Raw genomic sequence first — 24,983 nt, 5'->3', positions numbered from 1 at the left:
ATTTATTTATTTATTTATTTTTGGCTGTGTTGGGTCTTTGTTTCTGTGCGAGGGCTTTCTCTAGTTGCGGCAAGCGGGGGCCACTCTTCATCACGGTGCACGGGCCTCTCACTGTCGTGGCCTCTTTTGTTGCGGAGCGCAGGCTCCAGATGCGCAGGCTCAGTAGTTGTGGCTCATGGGCCTAGTTGCTCCATGGCATGTGGGATCTTCCCAGACCAGGGCTTGATCCCGTGTCCCCTGCATTAGCAGGCAGATTCTCAACCACTGCACCACCAGGGAAGCCCAATTGTTCTGTTTTATTATTAAGTATTGTTGTTATTCTCTTACTGTGCCTAATTCGTAAATTAAACTTTATCATAGGTTTATAGGTATAGGAAAAAAAATAGTATGTATAGGGTTCAGTACTACTGGTGGTTTCAGGCATTCAATGGGAGCCTTGGACCGTATCTCCAGCAAGTGAGAGGGAACCACTATATAGTCGTAAATGCTTATTTTAAGAAAAGAATAAAGGTTAAAAATTAATAAGCTAGGCTTTCAATTTAAGAAGTCAAGAAAAGTACAATGAGAAAGAAGCAAGGAAAATAAGAGAGAAATAATAAATAAAGAGCATAAATGAACAAAATGGAAATCATTCTTAATTAGGATTAATTGGCAATATTCAATCTGAGACTTAAAAAATGGAAAGAGTACCTTCTAAAAAAGGTAAGGAAAAGGGCTATCACATACATAGCTTCATGTCCAGTTCTTTCCTACTTTAAGGTTCTTAAATGGATTTTACAGAAAGGATTAGAGGATACTTGCTTTTTAAATGACATTTTTTTCTAATTCTTCAAGTAATGCAAGGAAAATTCGAAAATATAGAACAATGTAAAGACAAGAAATATAACTCATAGTCTCATCATTTGGTGATAATTATTAACTATTAACCTTTAGGTATTTTCCAGTCATTTTTCTACGTATCTGAACGTTTATACACGTCTACATGTAATTGTATGGTTATTTTAAAATTTGGGTTCACACTGCACACAAAGATTTATATACAGTTTTTATTTAAAATTGCATCATCAGCATATACTCTTTAAATACAAAATTTGGGTGGCTGTGTTAATATTTGATTTACTGATAGATATACTGTACTGAATTTGACTGTGCCCCTGTTGTTAGACATTGTTTCCAGTTCTGTGGTGGAGTCATTCAGCTGACATCCGTTCATGGTCCACTCAATGTATGGTACCATAATGAATCTAAACACAATGGAGACAGTCTTAATGACAAACTGGTGGGGTTGACCTGCCAGAAGTTCATTTACAAGAGGACTGAGGAACCTTTTGGAGAAAGAAGATGCTGGATATGACAAGCTTGTGGGCTTGATAGAGTAATCAGATACTCTCTGTATGCTGGCTTTCTTCCTCATCCTTTAATTGTTTTCCTGGCAGCAATGTCCGTGTTGCTTCATTTTTGGTTTCATAATTCAAATTTTCAAGCAAGAATAACCACCAATCTCATTTGGACAGTGTTTCACTTTAGGCTAAATCATTGGCCACTAGAGTGACAATAGGTTGCCCATGGCTTGGGTGCCGGTCCCAGTTCTGTCAGCTAAGTCCCGGTCATGAGGGTCATGTGGTACCCAACATGGCTTGCTTTCAAGATGCTCACTTCAGCAAAGGCTGTGGACAGGGCAGCTATCTTAAAGGAGGCTATAGGTTGAGCAGGCACCAAGGAGAGAGGCATTCTCCAGACTACTGGCTACCACTGCCAGGCAGGTGTTGGTAGAGCAATGTTGACAGTGTCCGTGGAGGAGGGCAATGGGGAAGTGGTGGAAGTGTTAAGGCCCAGTGGGTCCATGATGGAGACAGGTACTCAGCAGAGCAGCCATGAGGAGCAGAAAAGCCTGGCATGAATGTCCAACATTGAGTGTCTCCTATGTCTGCTTTGGGCTAGGCCCTATGCATGATGGAAAAATATAAAACATGACTGCTGTCCTCCAGAAGGTCATGCCAAGTATAAGTAGAAAGTTCATAAATGTTTTACTTTAAAAATTTTTTTAAAATAAATATTTAGTGGTAGCTCCCCATGAAACAGGTATCAACTGGTCAGTGGTCACTTTCTATAACCCACTGAGCATGTCCTCAACTGCTCATTCATTTCAAGTCTACTTCTTGTAGCTCACCATACTCACCACCGGGAGTAAAAAAATAATGCCAAGAGCTCAATTAGATTATATAAGTTTATGTGCAACATTATTTGGCTTTATCTATCTCACTACTTTCCCCACTGAACATTGATTGAAGTGTTATTCTGTGATGTTTACAGATAGTCAATGTTGGAAAACATTTGGAAAAAGTGTATTCCTTTAAAGGTTGGAAAAATAGGAAAGCTTTTAAATAGTAAAAATGTGTTTTTTTTTTTTTTAAAGTATTTTAATAGTAAAACATAATAAAGAAAACTTGGAAAATATAGACAAGTAGGAAGGGTCACCTATGACCCAAATCAACCACAGCTGACATTTTTGTGTAAATCGATCTAGATTTAGTTTTTATCCTGTATTTTGGTCATTTGGTTTTGTTTTGTTTGTTTTGGATAGTTACGCTTATACTGTAAACATAAATTTATAATCTGCTTTTTCACATAGTACTACTCATAATCTTTAAATCATCATTTTACATAATATTACAACTAATGTACCATGTTTTATTTAATCCTTCCCCTAAAGTTAGACTTTCTGGGTATTTCTAACTTCCCAGAATATTAAATAATTTTCAAATATATGTAGTTGCATAAAGCTTTATCTTGTATTCTTATTTATTTTCATAGTATAGGTTATAGAAATTGGATTTTTTTGATCAAAGGGTATGAACATTTCTGAAGATCCTGACACATATAGCTTAGAAAAAAATTCTAAACGGAAGGACAGCATGGAAGGCACTTCCAATGAGGACAATAAACTCAAACTGGAGAAAAAGCCATCATCTGAATATGGCCCTCAATTCCATACAATAGACACAGGTAGATGACCATATCTTGATAAAGAAGAACATTCTTGTTCTTATTCAAATGATTCCAGGCTATAAAAAAAAAAAAGAAAGAAAGAAAGAAAGAAAAACAAAGTGAGTAAACTTGACTTGATTAATAATCCATAATCCAAGTAGCAACTTAAACTTATAGTTTATATGCAAAACATGATAGAATAGGAAAATATCTATTTGAAACTACTAGGAAAGGTATTATACATTATATGTTGTTAAACAAGATGCAAGATGTCTCATTCGTGATTTCTCTTTACTCTGGACTTGCTGGATAGGTTTAGCAGTTTCCACCATAATTAAATTAACATTAATATTTTAGCAGATGAAGCAGAAGTAATTTCAATAGGATAAAGACATATTTTTCTTCTTCAAAACCACTCACTAATGACTCAATATAAAGAAGGATTATTTGAATGCAGCAGCATTCAAAAGAGAAATTATATCACTGGGATTAGGTTGTGAGCCTTCGACTATTTTATGAACAGGGACATTCTCAATAAATGTTAAGATTTCTTTGAGCTTTGAGTTATTTCTACATAGAAACATTGCTCATTTAAAACACCTGTGGTGTTTTCACCATACAACATGGAATGTGATTTTATAGTTATCCCATCGATTCAATCCATTTAGATAAGCCAACAGACACATTGGAATATTAGAAAAAATTGAGGTATTAGAGGTTGAATAAACATGAGGGCAGTAGGAATGGAAAGAAAATGATAGAATTCTAAAATCCTTCCAACAAGATCCATTGAATCCTGGACAGTGGGGGTAAAATGGAGGAGGTACAGGTGCCAGTGGGGTTCTGTTACCTGGATGATGACTGAATAGGTTCCACACAGTATCTTGGACAACTGAATGGCTACTCTGATGAGGCAGACAATCACTTGAAGCCCGCTGAGAGCTATGAGAATAGAAAATAAGATGATGTTCCACTCCACTACATGTGCTGGTTCCAGGCACTGAATCCATACGCTAGAATCTGTAAGGAAACTGAGAGAGAGGAAGGAAATGGTCAACATGATGCATGGCCAAGCCTAAAGACTTGGTCCAAGGAAGAAGGCTACAGGTTTTCATATGTTTGGGAAATTAAGATACTGATATATGATTAAAAAACAATATTATTAAATGTGAGTTAATATATAAAATTATTCAGATACATAATTGAACACGTAGTGTGCATAGCACAGGGCTATGCTTATTATGAACATGGTGCCTGCCTCAGACAATTCTAATTCACTTAGGAGGCAAGATGCATACTGAAGAGTTCAACAGCAATGAAAGGCCGCACATGTCAATACCAAGAGAGGTAGAGATTGACCATTTCCTAGGAGTCCAAAGTTAGCCTAGGCTGTCAGGGACAGGGCTGAGCTAGCACTGGATATAAAATCACACAGGTGGTAAAAGAGCAAAGAGAAATGATGCTATTATTCTTAGACTCTGTCCCAAAGCCTTTTAGAACAATGGTTTTCAAATTTGAGCATACATCAAGGTTATCTGGAAAGCTTGTGAAAATGCAGATTGCTGGGTCCCAGCCTAGAGTTTCAGATTCAGAAGGTCTGGATGGGGTGGAGACTTTGGGTTTCTATGTTCCCAGGTGATGTTGATGCTGCTGGTCTGGGGTCCACTGTGTGTTCTGCAGCTCTTAAAAAGATTGAGATTATGAGGTGGAAAAACAAAAGACTGAACGGTTCAATCAGTCTAGCGTAGCACAGGATTTTGAGAATTAAACTACCTCCACTTTTAAGATAGTCTTAAAACCATGCTGAATTATCCTGTCTTTTGCCCACTTCCAGGTCAGCTATGGCCATTAGCATTTCTCCAAGAGTGACACTCTCTTTGTTGAACGAAATTAAAAACTGGTCTCCTCAAAAAAAAAAAAAAAAACAAAAACCAAGAAATCCCCCAAACAAAAACAATCAAGCCCAGCTACAAGGCAGAGCTGTTTGTAAATATCTTGTTAATAGCAAGATGCCTTTTTTCAAAACAGCATTTCAAGCAACCTTGGTGCCAGCCAAGTGGTCCTTAACTCTCTATTTCCTCCCTTTTTAATTTTTTATTCTCTATGCTCTGGGACATTGAGAGGCACTCTGAGAATTTCTTGGTATTGCTAATGGACCTTAGGTCTCAAGGGGTAAACAGCACTGAATATGGAGTCAGAACTCCTGGATCTGTAGGATCTTGGGCCAGGGACTTTACCTCTTTGATCTGGACAATGGGTATAAAATATCTAACCCTAGGGTTATTGTGAATATTTGATGAGACATATGTAAAAATGCTTTGGAACCTATAAAGCACAATATAGATGTAATTTCCTCTTATCATTTCCCTAGACCCACTTCATACACCCTCCTACTCCTAACTCAGCCTCAGTCACCAGGGAAGCTAATCCCTTCAAGATCCTTACTCTAGACTGTTCCCAGTATATACTCTGCACAGATCATCCAACACTTTAAAGCAAGATGCCTTGCAGGATTTCTCTTTTTCTCCTAGGATACGGTCCTATTTATTCTTCTTGTATAAACAGAATGAGTCATAAGTGCACTAGCAAGGTCTGGAAGGAGTAGAGAAATTTGCCCTGATACTCATTCTCTCCGCAATTTCTATATACCGTCCTAACACAACATGTACTTCGTTATGTTATAGTTCTGTCTATAGCTATATCTGTATATCTAGTTCCTCGCTACACAGTGTACTGTGAGAAACTGTTGTGATTTATGCATCTCTGAATGGCCATGTCTAAGGCCTAAGGCAGTGCCTGGGGCATTGCAAAGATCAACAAATGCTTGTTGAATGAAACTGATTCGGGATCCTCGCTGGTCACCATGCCAGTGGCTGAACTTAATGGCTGAACTTGCTGTCCACTTGGCAGATGGAAGACCATCATGGGGTATAGAAGGTTATGCAAAGTAATGATTTTAATAATAAAATCTGGCATGTCGAGAATTTATTAAATCTAAGCTGTGCTTTACTTCTGTTTAATTTTCAGTTCTGTGAGGTAGGAATGATTATTGTCTCCAGTTTACAGAGGCTCAGAGATATCCAGATATTTGTCTAAGACCATACAGTTTGTAAGTAGGAGATGGGAGACTTCAACCCAGATCTACAAGCACTGAAGCTCTGTGCTTTAAAGGGCAATGTTCATTCTAAGGCTTCCATCTCAGCAGAATGTTCTGTCAGATCTGCGTGAGTTTCCAGAAGGAAGTGAACCTGTGTCATTTATCTTTGATTGTCTAGCAACTAATCCAAGGCAGGGACATAGTAGGCGATTAATAAATATTTGTTGAATAAATGTACGTATGAAGAGGTGATTTGGGCAACTTTCAGCTGATTTGTTCAACATTAACAGCTGTTCCACCTTGCATTCACCAAGCCTTGGAAACTTCTTTAGGGGCCCAGAAACTTAGCTTCCCTTCATGGCCTCCAATGTTTCACCTCTAAACACTTTTATAGAGCTGGAATCAGGTGAATACAAATATCAAGGGCAACTTTAAAGGAAGAATGAAGAGGCATGTGGGCAGCCTGAGATTCCTGCATTGAAATTGGAGGCTTACTTGTTTTGGGGGTGGGGAAAATTTCAGGGGCTGGTGGCATAAAGAACAACCCTTTGTACCCAGTGGGACTTTCTACATTAGGGTCCCCTTTCCTGAGCCCTTTCAATCCCAAAGGAGTGTCTCCTCCAAGTGTTCAGAAAGACCTGAAGTAATTTTCTAGGTTCTCCTGACCTGAGGGAGAGCTCTGCTCACAGCATGGGGTACCTCGTGGACACTTTAGAAGAAAGGCAGCTATGGGCACAGAAGCAGTTGTGCTGTGCAGGCTGAGGTGAGCAGGTAAAACCTCAAATGGATGTGGGCTTTGAACAATAGAGCCAGCCATGGGGAGTTGAGAAGAAAGTGTAACTTCCCCAGGGGATGGTACCGACACTCCCTCATTTTATTCCATTGGAATTGTCTGTGCAGCACAAGACAGGGAGAGATTGAGTAGATCTTCTTGTATCTCTGTCTGGGCCCTGCTCCCTCCTGAGCTGGTAGGCCCATGAGCCAGCACAATGCCAGTGTGAGGCATTCTGTGATCCAGGACTGGGTCCCTCAACACTTGACTGAACTACCAGCCTTTAGAGCAAGGCTACCGCTTGGACTCTTCTTCAGTACATGCTTGATAAGCTCTTGGCTCCTTCCACAAACTCCTGCACCTACTCATGTCCCTGGATCTCACTTGGCTGCTCACCTTGCCTGGTTCTACCTCCGTGTGGCCCCTAATGGTATAGCTCCGGATGGCACCATCCAAGGGCACTGTGATTCTCTCCCAGCCTGGCCACAAAGCAACACTGACTGCCCAGAGCCACTCAAGCCCCAAGCTCCAGCAGTTGCCAGACCCCAATAACGACGAAGCCCTGTTCTGCAGTATGGCAGAAACATGCCTTTCATTCGGAAATGTCCACGACAGCCTTAAAATAGTGAATGCATGTGACATTAAAAGACTGGAGAAAAAAAATATCTAAACAGAGTTCTGTGTAGGAACAAGTTGGTCTGGACATTAGTAAACTATTAGGAACATTCTGGACTAAGGTAGACACACAGAACCACAAAGTGATCATGGAAAATGAGTATGAGCATGAAGCCAGGTGTTTCTGACTTTCAGACTTCCTCCCAAATCAGGGAATTATTCCTTACCGTCCTGCAGTGCCTTCAAAGGCGTACTCCCAGCCATCAAGGGTGCGGCAGTAAGGGCCCTGAAGAAGGCCCAAAGCAGATATGACCAGGCAGTATCCAGAGAAAGCAATTCCAAGGGCAGAAAAGATCATCGACAGCAGTGTCTAAATTAAACATAGAAGGAGGTTAGTGCCATAGAATGAGACAAGGGGATATTGTGAATCAGATAGGTAACTTCCCCTACTCATCCAAGCCTAGTGCAGCCTGTGTAATGACAAATGTCCACAGAAAAAAAGGAAACATTTAATCCAAACCCACCTGATTTTAAAAATAAGTTTTTAAATGATTTTTTTCTTTGGCATTCCATAGAGAAAATTAGTAAATTTACTAAATTTCTCCCCTTTTTTTCTGGAGCTTTGATATCAAAATAATGACCATCTCATACATAAATGCAATGAAAGGATGTGATCAATCAAGCTATACTTCTTTATTGAAGACATGTTATTTTCTAGGTAGGGTGGGTTCTCTAAAAATCAAAAGCTATGATCCTTGTTTTTCTCTTATGAAGATGATATTTGAATATGTTCGCACACAGGAATACGTGGGGAAATATCATGTGTTAGCCTAGATGGTCATGTTTATACTCAAGTGAGGATGGGATTGATGGGGAGGAGGGTATTTTCATTTGAGTAGAAAGAATGAGCAATGTTCACCAACAGATCCATACAAGCCAAGTTGTGAGACTAAGTAGATTGATCTGATCTAAAAGGGATTCCTACAGATGAGTAGAGGGGAGAAGCTTGGCATGGTGCTAAAACTGAGAAAGCAGGGTTGATAAGACACAATCCAGCCCTTATATCACTTATAACGTGAGTGTAGCTTGGGAGATCCAGGCAGAAGGTGGCCTTGGATGCTGGATCAAGGAGACTGGACTTCATCCTTCAGGGTAAGTGGATTTTTCTCCCACAGCCTTTTATTAAAACTTTTTTTTCAAATCTACAAAAAAGTTGAAAGTATAGTACCTTTTTCTTAGACCCAACTTTTGTGACTATTTTACCATTTTTGCTTGCTCTCTCTCCCTCTCTCTCGGTATGTATATGTACATCGACAAACACATATATTTATTTACATTTTTGTTGCTTAACCATTTGAAAGTAGGTTCCAGACATTGGGATATCTCACCCCTAAACGCACCAGCGCTTATGTCCTAAGAATAAAGATATTCTATTATTCTACAATTGTTTTCCCTTTTTTGTACAGGATCCAATGAAGGTTTATGCACAAGGTTACATCTCTTTAGTTTCCTTTAATCTACAGTAGTCTTGCTGCCTTTTTTCTTTCAGGATATTAAATTGTTTTTAAAGAATCCCAGCCAGTTGTCTTGTAGAAAGTCCCACATTCAGGGCTTTTCTGATTGTTTCCTCACAATTGGACTTGGATTAAACACTTTGGCAAGAACATGTGATTGGTGTGGGTACATTATGGGCCTCTCACTGTTACTGATGATGCTAAATTTGATCTCTTGGTTAAAGTGGTGCCCTTCAGATCTATAAATGTACATTTTCTACTTTGCAGTTAGGAAGTAATTTGTGAGGTAATTCTTTGAGACTGTGTCATATCTTGTTCCCTAAAGACATTTCAACAGATGGATTTAGCATCTACTGACGATCTTCATATTCACTGATCACCGATTATCACAATAAGCGGTTGTAATGTACTGTTTCTCTAATTCTTTCATTTCTCCTGCATTTGTAAGTTATCATTTTTCTGTACAGAAGAACTTCTATTTCCCGTTTCTCTCCTCTGCCCCTCTCTTTCTGTATTATTGTGGATGCACGGATATTCTAATTCATTATGTTATAACTCATAATTTTTATTATTCCTTTCAATGCTCAAATGGTTCAAATATGACCAGTGGGAACATCCCTTCAAGTCAATTCCTGTACCCTTCAACGTACCCCTATCATTCTTTGAACACTTCCTTGCTTCCTCGCACAAGATGTCCCAAGATCAGTTTGAATTTATGCTGCCTTAGACCTGGAATAGCTGTTTTTCTAACAAGCCACGGAATTAATTTTTGAGCAAGGAAGTGACATGAACCAATAAATGATTTTGGAAAATTACTCTGGCAGTGGTGACATACCAACCAGAAGTGAGAGAGCCCCCAAATAAGAATTCCATGTGGAGAAAACGTCAAGTTGTGGCAACAAAGACATGCACTGGACAAAAAGACATTGAGGAGGAAATGAGTAGCTGGAAATGGGCTGTAAAAAATTCCAGAGTTTGGGACTTGAGTGAAAAGGAGACAGAAATAGGGATGTCAAGAAAAGCAGTATTGTTTGGGAGAAAAGTTAATTTAGTTTTTAAAATGTTGATTTCAAGTGAGAGTAGGATGGCCAAACAGAAACATGTAGTAGCCAGTTGATAAATTCAAAAGCTGAGACCAGAAAAAGAACAAAAAACCTGCAATTTTTGGAACAAAGTTTATATCAAATTATATTTCTTTGCTTGGAGTTATTTTATAAATGTAACATCAATACATGATCATTATGGAAAATCAGAAAAAAAGTATTTTAAAAACACAAAGAAGGAAAGAACAATTATGCTTTTTTCCTATTTGATACTAGTAATTCATTGGCAACTTCACATATGATGGAAAGCTCTTTCAAGTTATGTTTCTCATATTGATTGTAATAGAGTTTTGCCTTGTCATGGAATGAGATAAATAGGTTTTTTTTACAGTAGATTTCTGTTAGTTATACTTTGTAAAAAATATTTACCTATTCGCCAATGCCATCTTTGAAAAAGGAAGAAGGACGTTTTCAAAAGATTGAGCTCCTTATTTACCAAATGGCCTTAAGCAGTTCGCTGGAAAGATTAGTGAAGAATTTCTTCATTTGGTGAATTTGCAACCATAGCATAATATGTATATATGTATACATGTATAAATTACAATCTAATGAGTGGATACAATTGCACAATTGAAGTAAGCCTCAAAATAAAGTGGGAATAAGAATCTCTCTGAGTCACAGTTTCATTGTCCATAAAATGTAGATGATGTAGATGGTTACAGCGCCTACATAATAGGGCTGTTTCAAAAATTAAAGGATACAATGCATATAAAAATTATTTGAAAAGTGAAAAGCATAATCAAAATATTATCTATTATTTCAAGTGCCCTTATTTGGCCAGTATTTGTTTTCCAGGGATAACAACCCACAGAATGTTGGCAGAAGATGTGACACCACAGAGGAATGGATAGCAACCAAGAAGTTCATGGGGTTCAGGTCATGCTGCTCCAAAATATGGCATCTTGGCATATTAATATCTTAAACCGAAGGGGTTTGAGGAAATGGCAGAAGCAGGAAGTTCACTCTGACCTCCCCCACCTTCTCACCCTTCTTCCCTGAAACAGGTCAAAGAACTCCCATGTGAAACATACCCTTCCTGCACCTGGAGGAAGGAAGACATTCTTACTACCAGAGACTGGAAATTTGGGGCCAAGAAATCTGTGTAAACAAACCTTGTTAAGCTAAACCTTACCTTCCTAGTTACTTCTTCACCATTTAGTACTCCTAGTCCAAACCCCTCTGACTTGCCAATTCTTTACAAATTTATTGTTGTTTCTTTGTCTAAAAGGTGTAGAAACTTCCTGCTCTGGTCACATCTTCGGGTCTTCATTCTTTTGTGAAGACTCCTGTGTACATGGAAAAATTCAATAAAATTTGTATGCTTTTCTCAACCTGTCTTTGTCAGTTTAATTTTCAGACCCAGTTAGGGACTCTAAAAAGGTTGAGGAAAACTTTTTTCTCCCCTACAGTTTCTGGGACCCACCGTGGGGCGCCATCTCCTGGGGAACACCTTGCTCAATCTGGAAACTGCAGTCAGAGATCCTAGACCTCTGACAAAAGCTGGCAGAAGAATTCTTGCCAAGTTATCTCTTCAATCTCTGCCTGGGGAGACCAGTCGGGTGAAGGAGATAAGGGTCCTCTCCTTTCCAGATTCAGATTGGCAGGAGAAAAACATTTGCAAGAATTAGTTCTTGAGATTGTGATTCTGATTCCAACTTGGTTTCGGGGTACCCACTGGTTATCGATCTTTTCCCTCCCAGGGACGGCTATTGCTTTCCTGTTTGTCTCTTGTTTTGTGTCCTGAGAATTTGGCTTGGCTTTCTGCCCATCAGGGCACGCAAGTGTCAGGTCTTGCTTTTGCAGGCAGCCAAGTGTCAGAGGGCAAGCTTCCCCAGCATGGCGGTACAGAAATGTAGCTGAGCCCCATTTGTGGCTAGTATTCTCTCGACTGTTACCAGTTCTGCGGAGCGGTTGTCCAAGTTTCCTTTCTTTTGGCTACTGTATGGTCAGGCCACTCAAGATGGTTGCTCTTTTGCTCTCTGTGCATTCCCTGCTCACCAGTGCCTGCTTCACCTACTCCCTACACACAAGACTGACCTTCCTACGTACTTGCCCCAGCCCCCACTTAAAGACTGTTCTTATCAAAGAGGCAGTGAAGGGCGTGCCCCTCTGCTGGTTTCCCTGGAAACTGATGAGCCAACCTGACATAATTCCCCCTATAGTTGGCAATCTACACCGCCCCCCCCCCCACGAGCAAAGACTGCCACCACATCCTGCCCTCCATCCGTTGCACACAATGGGGTGTCGCTCCAGAACCTTGCTTCAGATGCATAAGCTCCCCCATCCATTAAACCATTGATGTCTCTGTTGTTGACTCCAGGCTCTTTCTTTAGTCTTGAAGCTGGACAAACACAGCTGGACAAACACAGTAGAGTGCAGCCCAACAGTTATCTCTGGAAGTGGTTTTGGATCTTCAGAAAGCTGCATCTCTTGCACCCTCTTTGGGGACACCTCTTCATCCATGGTTAAGTATTGGTTTTGAGTCACTTGATAAAGTATACCTTTGGTTTAAATATTTGAAACTTTTTTTTTTTTCCTAAAGAGCTTTATGGTCAGAAGTTGACAGAATTTGAGGTTGATATTCAGAGCCTGATAGGAACATTTTTTGTGAAGGCCTCCTCTCCTAAGCAGAAATAGAGCTCTGTACTCACAGGAAAAGAAAACATGAGAAGGCTTTGTGGAATGATTTATGAAAACATTCCAAAGACACACAGCTCTAAATCTAGAACATAGAAATCTTTCCATTTCCATCTTAGTTGGAAATCTTCCACCTGATATAAGGAAGCAACTTGAAGGTAATGTAGTCGGATAGGCAGGTCAGCCCCTTGATATCATTCAGGCTGCAAACCAAATCTTTGAGGAATTAAAATACAGCTGTCCTTGTCTTATGAATTGAGGCTTTACGAAACCATAAATGCAGCTGTAAAATCAAAAGTGCACTAAACCTTACCAATCCCCAAACCTCTTCTATTGATATTAACACAAAATGTTGGCAGATACTGTAAAAGATCAGGATGTTGGAAACAGAACTGTCCTGCATTCAAGAAAAAGACGAAAACATTTAAGTAGTAATTACCCTAGACTTCTGATAATAGAAAAATATGTCCTAAAACTCCAGCTAAGAGAAAACCTATATCTTTTCTCTGTCCCTCAGAGATGTAACTCTTACCATGTTTTTGAAATGTAAACATCCCAGGAGGTAGCTAAAACACTGTTCACAACCACCTGAGAGTGAGGGGAAAAAAAGGAAAAGAGGCTTTGAAAAAAAAAAAAGAACTATAAAAGCTTCCTTACTCAAAATCTAGTCCACAGCCTCCATAAGTTTACTTGTCAAGGGCAGATACAAATCTTAAAAGTCATCTCCATAAATATCAGTAAAAAGGTTTAGCCATATGAATGGAAAACCATAATTTGTTCTATCTGCCAATTTGGATTCTTCTATAAACTAATGAGTTTTGTATTAATGTACCTGACACATGGTTAAAATTTAAAAACAAAAGCTATAAGATCTCTGTTTGCATCTGTCTATATGTTTATTTGTGTCAATATATGTATGTTATAGATGTGAGATATTTTCCTATCTCCCAATGTTATTACCAAATTAATTTATCAAATCTCTCAAAGGAGTTCTATTCAAATTAGTGTAGATAAAAATGAGCACTCACAGGGCTTCCCTGGTGGCGCAGTTGTTGAGAATATGCCTGCCAATGCAGGGTACATGGGTTCGAGCCCTGGTCTGGGAAGATCCCACATGCCGCGGAGCAACTGGGCCCGTGAGCCACAACTACTGAGCCTGCGCATCTGGAGCCTGTGCTCCGCAACAAGAGAGGCCGCGATAGTGAGAGGCCCGCGCACCGCGATGAAGAGTGGCCCCCGCTCGCCGCAACTAGAGACAGCCCTCGCACAGAAACGAAGACCCAACACAGCCATAAATAAATAATAATAAAATAAAATTTTAAAAAAATGAGCACTCACATAAATTAAGTATTCCTAAAACTCTCAGAAATATAAAAACTAATTCAAAGCTTCATTCACATGATGTGGAATAATCTTTGGTAAATAAAGCTAGTTTTAAAATTGTTGGAAAAAAAGGCATAACTTTAGAGTTGTCAGCATTAAATATAATGCGGTCATATGATTTTTTTCTAACTAGGTTTACTAGTGAAAAAAACATATCTCTACTAGATGTTTAAGATGATAAAAACCATAAATTCAACCTAAAAATAAAACATACATTAAAAATACATTGTTTAATGTCTGCCAAGCACAGTAGTTAAAAAAAGAGAGAAGCTATATGTTTAATTTTTAGATTCTTTGTTTCTATGACGTTTATGCTTGTTTAATATATATATGTTATAAAGTTTGTTAATCAGAAAAATAACAAGATAACAGCTAACCTTGTCTAGTGTCTCATAAAATGTTCATGAGTAATCTAAACATAATTAAGAACAAGTGAATTAAATAAATGTGTGATAAAAGTTTATAAATGAACTTTTCAACAATAATTATGTTTTATAAAATATGTCTACTTTAAAATAACTTCCTCACCAAACAGATGAGGGAGATTAAGAAGTACAAACTTCCAGTGAAAAAAATAAATGAGTCACAGGTGAGAAATACAGCAAAAGAAAAAAAGCTTCCAAAATCTTTTTGCTAACTTGAAACCTTAAATTTATACTAAGTTAAGTGATAGAAATTCATTGGATATCTAGATCATTTATGAATAAGATAAGATACTGAAACATTAAATACTGAACATAAGTTTACCTACTTTTTTCTTCCTATCATAGAGGAACTAAAGATATTTGAATTTGTTAGTAAACATGTCTTGTGCCACACTGAAAAATTGTACTATGAGGAAATGTATACTTCCAGAAATTATGGAATAATATCTTCATAAATTTTCCAATCAACAGAATGTTCATATGTAACAGACAGTTCACAATTGCTTACTTCCTAGTTTTCACTAGAAATTAAAATTTCTAAGAGTTAACAATTCTAATGTATGTAATTAAAGCTACTAGAAGTAATAAGGGAATGACTCTGTATGCAAGAAAAGTACAATGTGCTTTTGGTTAAAGGTATGAATTATGGAGATGTGTTTTTGTTAAGGGAAAACAGTAATTTTCTCCTGAAGTAAAAAAGTTGGTTGTTCAGAAAGAGAAAAAAGGACAAATTGAATGAATAGAGAGAGCTGAGAAAAGAGAGAGAGGAAATCTTACATGGTCAAGCTGGACTTAATATCAAAAGTACACTGATGCAGAGTGAAGTAAGTCAGAAAGAGAAAAACAAATACCGTAAGCTAACACATATATATGGATAAAGAAAAAAAAAAAAAAAGGTTCTGAAGAACCTAGTGGCAAGACAGGAATAAAAATGCAGACGTAGAGAATGGACTTGACATAGAGAGGGGGAAGGGTAAACTGGGACAAAGTGAGAGAGTGGCAGGGATATATATACACTACCAAATGTAAAATAGATACCTAGTGGGAAGCAGCTGCATAGCACAGGGAGATCAGCTTGGTGCTTTGTGTCCACCTAGAGGGGTGGGATAGGGAGGGTGGGAGGGAGACACAAGAGGGAGGAGATATGGGGATATATGTATACGTATAGCTGATTCACTTTGTTATAAAGCAGAAACTAACACACCATTGTAAAGCAATTATACTCCAATAAAGATGCTTAAAAAAAAAAAAAAAGTACACTGATGCAAAACTAGAATTGGGTCTTATCACCCCTAAAAGGACAAATTTTATTGGACTATTGGTCTCCACTTGATAAGAAATCATGAAAGGCTTTTAACCTTTTGGGTAATCTACCCAAAAAGCAAAGATTTTGTGTTGTATCAGAATAATTCCCTGGGCTTCAGGGAATTGTTTGTTTTTACCACATCTTTGATTACTTAAGACAACTGAGTCTTAAAGAGTCAAGTTTTTTTTTTTTTACAACTATGTAACTTTCTGTATTTACCTTTGAAATTGTTTAACTTGAGTTAAATGGATCACTATGTATTGTTTCACAGTGACATGATCCTATTTGATATTTTTGGCAAATTTCCCCCCAAATTAAATTCTAAATGAAGTCTTCTTGACCTCAAACTAAATTTGGGATTTTCCAGAGGGCCCCTGGAACATCTCAGTAATTTTGTTCTCTGTCCTTTAAGAGAGAGAGAGAGAGGGAGAGAGAGAGCGATACCAAACTAATTAGGTTTACTTGATATGTTAAATTATATGGGAAGCTTTGTCAAATAAGAAGTGATTTTTTAACCTTTTAGGCTATATTTGTATGGGTACACGTTATTATATGTGTTCCAGAAATTATATGGCATTTCTAGAAATCTATATCCTGGTATAACGTTATCAGTCATAATTCTAGTTATTATCTTAAAATGTTGTATGTCTCAGAAATAACCAAATTTTATTGTCTTTTGCATTATAATAAACTCTCATCAGATGTTTAACCAGGGCAATTGAAAAGTCTTTTGTCATTTACAGAGAGTTATTGTTTTACCCTGATGCTTTTGCAGAAGTGCTTGTCTTAAAGGTGATTCATGGAAAGAACTCTAACAAGTACAGGTTTCTGATAACATTAAGATCATATCACTGAACTGAAAAATTTCCACAACTCTAATGGAGAAACTGATGGATTCATAAAATGGCTAACACAAAACCAAGCAGAAGAAAAATTAATTACATGGGACTGAATAAACTGATGAGTTATAATTCTTTATTACTTTCTCTTTAAAACTTTGCTGGTTCCTTAATATTTTGCTTTCCATATTTAAGGAAACTGTTTTTTCTCTTCAGCTATCTATGACTTAGAGCAATTTTGTAAAGCATACCTTTATGAACAAAGATGAAACAATTACTTTTTCTCCCTACTTGATCCCTCCAAAATTTGAAAACCCTTAGTGGTTTTTCTTGTATTTATGGAAATATAATTATTTGCATAAGTTCAATAAGAATCTGTTCTCCTTGCATCAGGACACAATTGGAAACATTGGTTATATTACCAAGGCTTTGACTAGAATGTCATATTTGAGAATGTTCATAGAATCAGATATGACCAGACAACTTTAAGGATCTAAGGTTGACTTTATGGAGCCAATGAAGTTCCTTGGAAAAAGTGGCCTGGTACCTTGTTTACAGGGTTTCCAGCAGCTTTACCAGGTGAGTAAGGAAAGTCACTTCCTGGCAGGCCCAGGAATCTCAGGATTTTGGGGGGACCTAAAGAAGAGAGAAATTAACCCAAATCTATAGGAATTTTATACAAAGTCTGATGGCAAGTTCTTGGCTTGTCTTCTTAGCCTGGAGAGGATTTTAAAAGTCTGATCTGAGTTTCTTTAGGAAAAGTTCCAGCAAAGTAGGCATTAAAAGAGCCTATATGGTCATCACTATTCTTGCTGCACTTATGTAAATAATCAGGCCAAGTTTAATGAGACTAGATTTATTTCACAAACAAATTAGTCTTACTTTGGTTATTTCTGATAGAAATGAGGGTGACTGTAGAGAAAAAAATATGTTTCATTGGAAAGTCACAACACACCCTCATGGATATCAGATTCTAGTCCTATTCATTGTCTTTGAGTTTTTGTTATCTACCTATACACTGGACTGAGTCCTAAATTCTTTTAGTTTCCTCCAATATCTGGCTACAGTTCCCCAAATTAATGTTTCCAGTTTTTCTCCCATCCTTCTGATTTGGAATCATTGAGAACTACAACTGCCCTTTTCCCAAAACTGGACAAAGCTAAAGCTGGACAACTTGATATATACTTCAGAGAAAGCACCACCATAGCTCATATTAAACAATCTTTGTGCCTGTCGCTGTGTAGGTCTCTCAGAGAGTTCACCAGAACACCTGATGACATCCCCAGAGACATTCAAACGATGAACCAGGGAAGTGTCAGATTACCTTTTCCTGTTCTCACTCCATCTGAAGATGCTTGGAGTCCAACATCTAGAAATCTTCTCAACTGGCTGCCCTCTAGACTCAAAAACTGAGTTTATAGTTTGTTCTAACCATTAACTTGTTTGTGTTTGTTTGTTTGTTTGTTTTCATGCAAATGTCCAGGGCTGAGGGACTGGTTCATTGGGTTATGGGACAATCTACTCCTTCAGTTTCTGGACTGTGAAACTTCTTGAGGGAAGTTTCAGACAGAAGAATGATGGGGTTCAAGACACACTACCCCAAAATACAGCACCTTGGCATATTAATATCTTAAGCTGAAGGGGTTTGAGGAAATGGTAGAAGCAGGAAGTTCACTCTGACCTTCCCCACCTTCTCACCCTTCTTCCCTGAAACAGGTCATAAAACTCCCATGTGAACCATCAGAATGGGAGAAAATATTTGCAAATGAAGCATCTGACAAAGGATTAATCTCCAAGATTTACAAGCAGCTCATGCAGCTCAATAACAAAAAAATGAACAACCCAATCCAAAAATGGGCAGAAGACCTAAATAGACATTTCTCCAAAGAAGATATACAGATTACCAACAAGCACATGAAAGGATGCTCAACATCATTAATCATTCGAGAAATGCAAATCAAAACTACAATGAGATATCATCTCACACCGGTCAGAATGGCCATTATCAAAAAATCTAGAAACAATAAATGCTGGAGAGGGTGTGGAGGAAAGGGAACACTCTTGCACTGTTGGTGGGAATGTAAATTGATACAGCCACTATGGAGAACAGTATGGAGGTTCCTTAAAAAACTACAAATAGAACTACCATATGATCCAGCAATCCCACTACTGGGCATATACCCTGAGAAAACCATAGGTCAAAAAGAGTCATGTACCAAAATGTTCATTGCAGCTCTATTTACAATAGCCAGGACATGGAAGCAACCTAAGTGTCCATCATCGGATGAATGGATAAAGAAGATGTGGCACATATATACAATGGAATATTACTCAGCCATAAAAAGAAATGAAATGGAGGTATTTGTAATGAGGTGGATGGAGTTAGAGTCTGTCATACAGAGTGAAGTAAGTCAGAAAGAGAAAAACAAATACAGTATGCTAACACATATATATGGAATCTAAGGAAAAAAAAAAAAAAGGTCATGAAGAACCTAGTGGCAAGATGGGAATAAAGACACAGACCTACTAGAGAATGGATTTGAGGATATGGGGAGGGGGAGGGGTGAGATGTGACAGGGTGAGAGAGTGGCATGGACATATATACACTACCAAATATAAAATAGATAACTAGTGGGAAGCAGCCGCATAGCACAGAGAGATCAGCTCGGTGCTTTGTGACCACCTGGAGGGGTGGGATGGGCAGGGTGGGAGGGAGGGAGATGCAAGAGGGAAGAGATATGGGAACATATGTATATGTATAACTGATTCACTTTGTTATAAAGCAGAAACTAACACACCATTGTAAAGCAATTATACTTCAATAAAGATGTTTAAAAAAAAAAAAAAAAAAAAAAAAACTCCCATGTGAAAGATACCCTCCCTGTACCAGGAGGAAGGAAGACATTCTTATTACCAGAGACTAAAATTTGGGGCCAAGAACTCTGTATAAATAAACCTTGCTTAACTAAACCTTATCTTCCTAGTTACTTCTTCACCTTTTTCTATCCCTAACCCAAATCTCTCTGTCTTGTCAATTCTTCACAAAGTTATTATTTCTTTATTTAAAAAGTTTAGATGCTTCCTGCTCTAGTCACATCTTCGGGTCTTCATTCTCTTGTGAAATCACACATGTACATGTAAAAATTCAATAAAATTTGTATGCTTTTCTCATGTTAACCTGTCATCAGATTAATTTTCAGACCCAAGCAGGCACCCAAAGAGGGTTGAGGAAAACTTTTTTTTCTCCTGTACAAAATGAATCTTAGGTGAACTAAATTTCCATTCTAGAGCTTCAGAAGTTACAAACTGGTGCAGACTGAAATTTGGCCTGCAAGATGTGTTTTATTTAGTTTAAATGAGAATTAATTGCCAACATTTTATAATTGTGAAGTTTTACTTAAAACTCCATATTTCTACTTCCTATTGAAAACTGAGAATTGCCCAATATTGTAGTGGTAGCAATTGGCTGGACCTGAGTAGCAGCTCCCTCTCTTCCTTAAATAGAAAATTTGCTCTAATGTCTACATATTTCACATATTTCACTGCCATCAGGTATTTGGCATCTGGGGGCATATCAGTTAGGACCCCATCCTAGAGCATACTTTGAAAGAACCAAGCAGAAAATCCAGGGAATCCTCTCTCCCTTCCTCCTGCTCTTCCCACTGAGATGCCAGTCATCTCATCCAATGTTGATTATAAGACAGTGTCCAGACTCTACACTATTTCTAGCATCCATTCGTGCTGGAGATGCTAATAATGAGTTAAGGCATATTGAACACATGGATTTTTATTAGATACTTAATGGTACAAACATTTCTTTTCTAGAAATTCCCTGAGTACATAGATTAAAATTTACCTGAATCCATTGCTTCACCTAGACCATTTTGAAAGCTTTTCTGTAGCATAATACCAGCAGTTACTGGGGGGTGTTTGATTCAATTGGTTAAGAAAGTAGACACACACACACACAGAGGGAGAGTATTTTGGTCTTCTAATTCTTCCCCACTAGGGGCACAATGGTGAATTAAACAACTAATTTCATCTTCCAAAAACAACAGTCAAAGAAAGTAAGCCATACCATCTTGGCTGCATATTTAAATGTAATTGCACCTCGGACCAACTAAGTCAGAGTCTCTGGGGGTGGGATTCTAAGGCCAAGCTCCCAGACCATTGCAATGTGCCGACAACATGTGGAACCACTGCTGCAAAGAATGCCTCCCAGACCTCTGGCAAAGCTCCTCCTAGTTAATGAATCATATTCTCTTTTAGTCACAGGTGACTCATCTATAAAACAGGAGTAGCAGTGATATAATTCATTGGGTAAATGTGAACAAACTATAAAGTGCTATGCAAATATGAATAAGTGATGACATGGGGAGGGGGAGGGGGATAATGGTGGAAATACAGGAACCCAGTGCCTATGTGTTGAGCATAGGCTTAGAAAATGTGGTTGTATCATTCTCTCTTGACTCTATTTTAATTATTTTAAAAGTTCTAGTTTTAAAAATGTACATCATATATACCCAACTCTGGGATAAATTTAATGCTGTGTGAAAGAAGCCAGATACAGAAGACAAATACTGTATGATTCTATTTATATAAAATACAAACTAATCTATAATGACAAAAAGAGGTCAAAGATTATCTTTTGGGGGTGATGAAAATGTTCCATATCTTGACTATGATGGTAGTTTCATGGGTGGAGTTAACTGTCAAAACTCATGGAATTTTACACTTTTATTGGATGGCATTTATAATATGTAAATTAGTCTTCAATAAAGTTGATAAGGGAAAAAATAGACTCACAGAAACCCAGTTAGGAAAAGGTAATATTATTTTCTAATTTCATGTATCTTTAAATCTTGAATTGCTAGAAGAATATCAGCAGAACAAAAGTGGAGGAAAATTGTAGACAAAATAGATAATTTTTGGAGTAAACTCTTGGGCTCTGAACTGAAAGGATGATGGAGAGGGTACAATAGTGTCAATATTTTCGTGTTTCCAAATGAGAGGAAAGAAAGCCAGAGCCCACTCAACCATCCTCAAAATACTATTGTTCTTACCATGTATTTTTTGCTGCAGTTTTCACTCTGGCAACATTTATAGTTGTTATCATTCTCCAGTACAAGAAGAATTGCTGCAACTATAAGCATCTATAGTAGGGAAGAGAAAAAAATATCAGAAATGGAATACTAGTTTTCATTCATACTCATAATCAGAAAACAGTGTTTCAGAGCATAGACTCTGGGATCAGGTAGCTCTGGGTTCAAATCCCAGTTCTGCCACTTAATAACTGTATGAACTCCAGAGTCCTTTCCTATAAAATGGTGCTGAGAACTCACCTCTTTGGGTTGTTATGAGCTATTCTACATAAAATTTTGAATAGTGTGCTTGATTCATAACATGTGATTGATAAATGTTAGCTGTTATTATTATAGTTATCAGTTATCAAAAGCTAATGATTAAGGAGGGGCAAATGGTATGGACATGAGAATACCACCCTCTGCAGCAAACATGTACTTCTCACTGACTCAGTTGTGGAGGACAAAGGAAAACCATTCACCAGACTTTGCCATTTGCCAGCCTCTTTCTACTTACTGCCCTCTGGGAATGCAGGTGAAAGGTATGGTTAATCTGAAACTAAATCTCTTAATCCAAAGTAAAGTAAATTCAATTTCCCCGAGTGTTCAGATCATCTTAGATTCAGATTTTCCAGTGGGTTTGTCTGTATGAAGCCAACAAACAGGGAGAATTCAGTGTATTCTACTTCCTTTTCTTGGTATCTTAGACAAAGGGCTCAAGTTCCGGAAAGAACATGGATTTCTTTACTATTGGGTTGGCCAAAAAGTTCGTTCAGGTACAGAAAAACCCAAACAATCTTTTTGGTCAGCCCAATATTATAGTCCTTGGTTTGGGCAGGTATGGACCATGAATTGCTTCTGGCAAATTCTCCACCTATCCTTTCCTTCTACTGTTCAGTACTGAATCTTGTAGTTGAGTTCATTGTTATTTTACTCCTTGTAATGAATATTTCCAGTTTCCAAATTCCTTCAGCTGTCATTTATCTATCCATTTAATTATTTATCTATATTCCTCTCCTTTCTCCAAAAAGGATTTGATCTTGAAAGAATATTTTTCAAGAATTCCTAGACAGTGAAAAATAGAGAATAGGTTCTTTTTACAGTTTTAAATTTTACATGGAATATAAGCAAACATTCCTACATTCTCCTCCTTTCAACACGATTAATTAACACAATTTTAAAGAGATTCTGGTTTAGCTTTAGTAATGTCTTGCAAATCTTCTACTTATTACAATTATATATTGAGAGAAACAATGACAAGATAAGCCACAATAAACCAGGTGCAGTAACCAGCTTCATTACAATATTGTTAGAAATAATTAGACCTAGACCCTAGAGTCCTGTGTCAAAGGAGAAACACAGGCATAGCCCGTGTTTAAAGAGAAACTTTGTTCTCTTTTTGTTGTAAAATATAGCTACAATACAAAGGGCTCAAGAATAATGGAGGAAAATTACCCAAAATACCACTACTCTCACATGTTTTTAGGTATGTACTCCCACATGTGTATATTTTACATAATTTCAATCATAATGTATTCACAATTTTGTTATATCTTTTTTCACTTAATACAAAATAACATGTGTTTTCCATGTTGCTACATGTTCATAACTACAATTTTCATCCTTTATAAAGTGAATGGACCATAATCTATTTTGCCATGTCTATGCTAGGATGCTTCTAGTTTTTTGCTATTATAAATAACGCTGCCACAAACATCTATGTATAAATTTCTTTCCTTATTTTGGATTATTTCCTCAGAATGAATGTTCAGATTTAGGATTACCAAGTCAAAAGACATAAGCATTTTCATGGATCTTAATATATCATATGAAAAATTTCTCCCAAAGGCTTGCATTTATTCATAGTACCACCACCAACAGTCATTATGTACCTAGCACATAGCACCTTCAGTAGCATTGTGTATTAATATTTCAAAGTTTATTAATTTAAAGTGCAAAATGACAAATAAATGAAACTGCTTTCCAACATATTTATTCAAATATTATACTAATTAAACACCCACAAAGATGTAGAGATAGATTATAATGGATTTTTTTTTTTTTTTTTTTTTGCATTCTTGTTGGTATAGAAAGCTTGCAGTGCACAGTGTGGTTTTTTTTTAGAAATGGTATGATCAGGAAAAACGTCTTTTCCTCTGAGTTGCCAACATGATTTACTATCAGTTTGTTTTTAAAGAGCACAAAGTCGTCATAAAAACATCCATGGATTCTTACTGTGGATACTCCGATTTAGTTTTCAAAAACACCCACCCAAAGACATTAAGTAACTTGCTTTAAGGTCTCTTGACACAAATGACAGAGCTTAGATTGGAACTCAAGTTTGTCTGAATCTTCAAATCTCTGCTTTTCCCACTGTCTTAATACCACTCCAAGCTAGAGAAATCCTGAGTACAGACAGAAAATCCATTCTAGGAAAGAGCAGTGCCACTGGAGATTAAATAGCATAAGTTGACACACAGCTTTCATGAGGATATAATATTTCTATAGGCCAGTGTCCCACCAACTTTCATTAGGACTAATTTCCTGCATTGCTGGAGCTACATAAATAGCAGCTTACTGAAAACAAAGCTACCTTCCAAGTCCTCATGGACTCTCTGCCTTTTTACCCCCATCCATCTTCCAAACCCAAACCAAGGATTAGAAGAATGATTTTTCCATGATTCATCATTTTCACTAGGAACAAGTTAATTCTTAGTAAAAACTCCCCCTTCTGCAATCCCAAGTCTCCAAAGTCACACTTACCATAATACCTGAGAAACAGATTCCTTCAAAATACCAGACGTAGTTGGTGAGTTTATTGCTGGATGCATAGGAAGCTTGCCCATTGGGGAAATACAATAATATGTTCACAATTATACTCCAAAGTGCAAGAGGAATCAGCAGACTACTCAGGCAGCTTCCACATTTCCAAGACCCCATGTTACCCTGCTCAGAACCTGCAGGAGATTTCAAGAGTGTAGAATTACATCAAGCCTGTTTTTTTTTCCTTACCTGTCTCCCCCCTGCCCCCGCCCCGAGATTACCTACCACTTTCTGGGTCAGAGCCCTTCAGTTCATATTCATGAGGAGCCCAGGACTCGGACAGAACTGCAGCCTGCAATCTGTCGGTGTGGAAATAGTGGTTTACTGTTTGGAGAACAATAGACAAAGATCAACGGCTGAAAAGCTGAGCTGGTCTTCATCCTGTGCCAAAGGAATGTGA

The 24,983-nt window shown here is 37.7% G+C and overlaps 1 protein-coding gene across 1 annotated transcript; it reads right to left on the bottom strand.

Moving 5' to 3' along the window:
• Nucleotides 1–1,032: 1,032 nt before the first annotated feature.
• TM4SF18 (transmembrane 4 L six family member 18) lies at nt 1,033–24,983 on the bottom strand. Its single transcript, XM_059921870.1, has 6 exons — nt 24,809–24,983; nt 24,524–24,717; nt 21,743–21,832; nt 7,700–7,842; nt 3,839–4,019; nt 1,033–3,065 (listed from the first exon to the last, which is right to left on the bottom strand). Exons 2-6 carry the CDS (start codon nt 24,698–24,700, stop codon nt 3,051–3,053), a joined length of 606 nt encoding a protein of 201 aa, XP_059777853.1. The 5' UTR covers nt 24,701–24,717; nt 24,809–24,983; the 3' UTR covers nt 1,033–3,050.

Source organism: Balaenoptera ricei, chromosome 4 (assembly GCF_028023285.1).
Source record: "Balaenoptera ricei isolate mBalRic1 chromosome 4, mBalRic1.hap2, whole genome shotgun sequence".
Lineage (NCBI taxonomy): Eukaryota > Metazoa > Chordata > Mammalia > Artiodactyla > Balaenopteridae > Balaenoptera > Balaenoptera ricei.
Note: the sequence above shows the minus strand (reverse complement) of the source record. Positions and strands in the feature narration are given on the sequence as shown.

What these genes read in the sequence shown, in the direction of transcription:
- TM4SF18 (XM_059921870.1), bottom strand. Translation starts at nt 24,700, where the DNA reads ATGGGGTCTTGGAAATGTGGAAGCTGCCTGAGTAGTCTGCTGATTCCT. An exon ending in TCTGTTTCTCAGGTATTATG is followed by an intron (nt 21,833 to 24,523) that starts GTAAGTGTGACT and finishes TCCCTACTATAG; the next exon opens with ATGCTTATAGTTGCAGCAAT. An exon ending in ACTGCAGCAAAAAATACATG is followed by an intron (nt 7,843 to 21,742) that starts GTAAGAACAATA and finishes TGTTTAATTTAG; the next exon opens with ACACTGCTGTCGATGATCTT.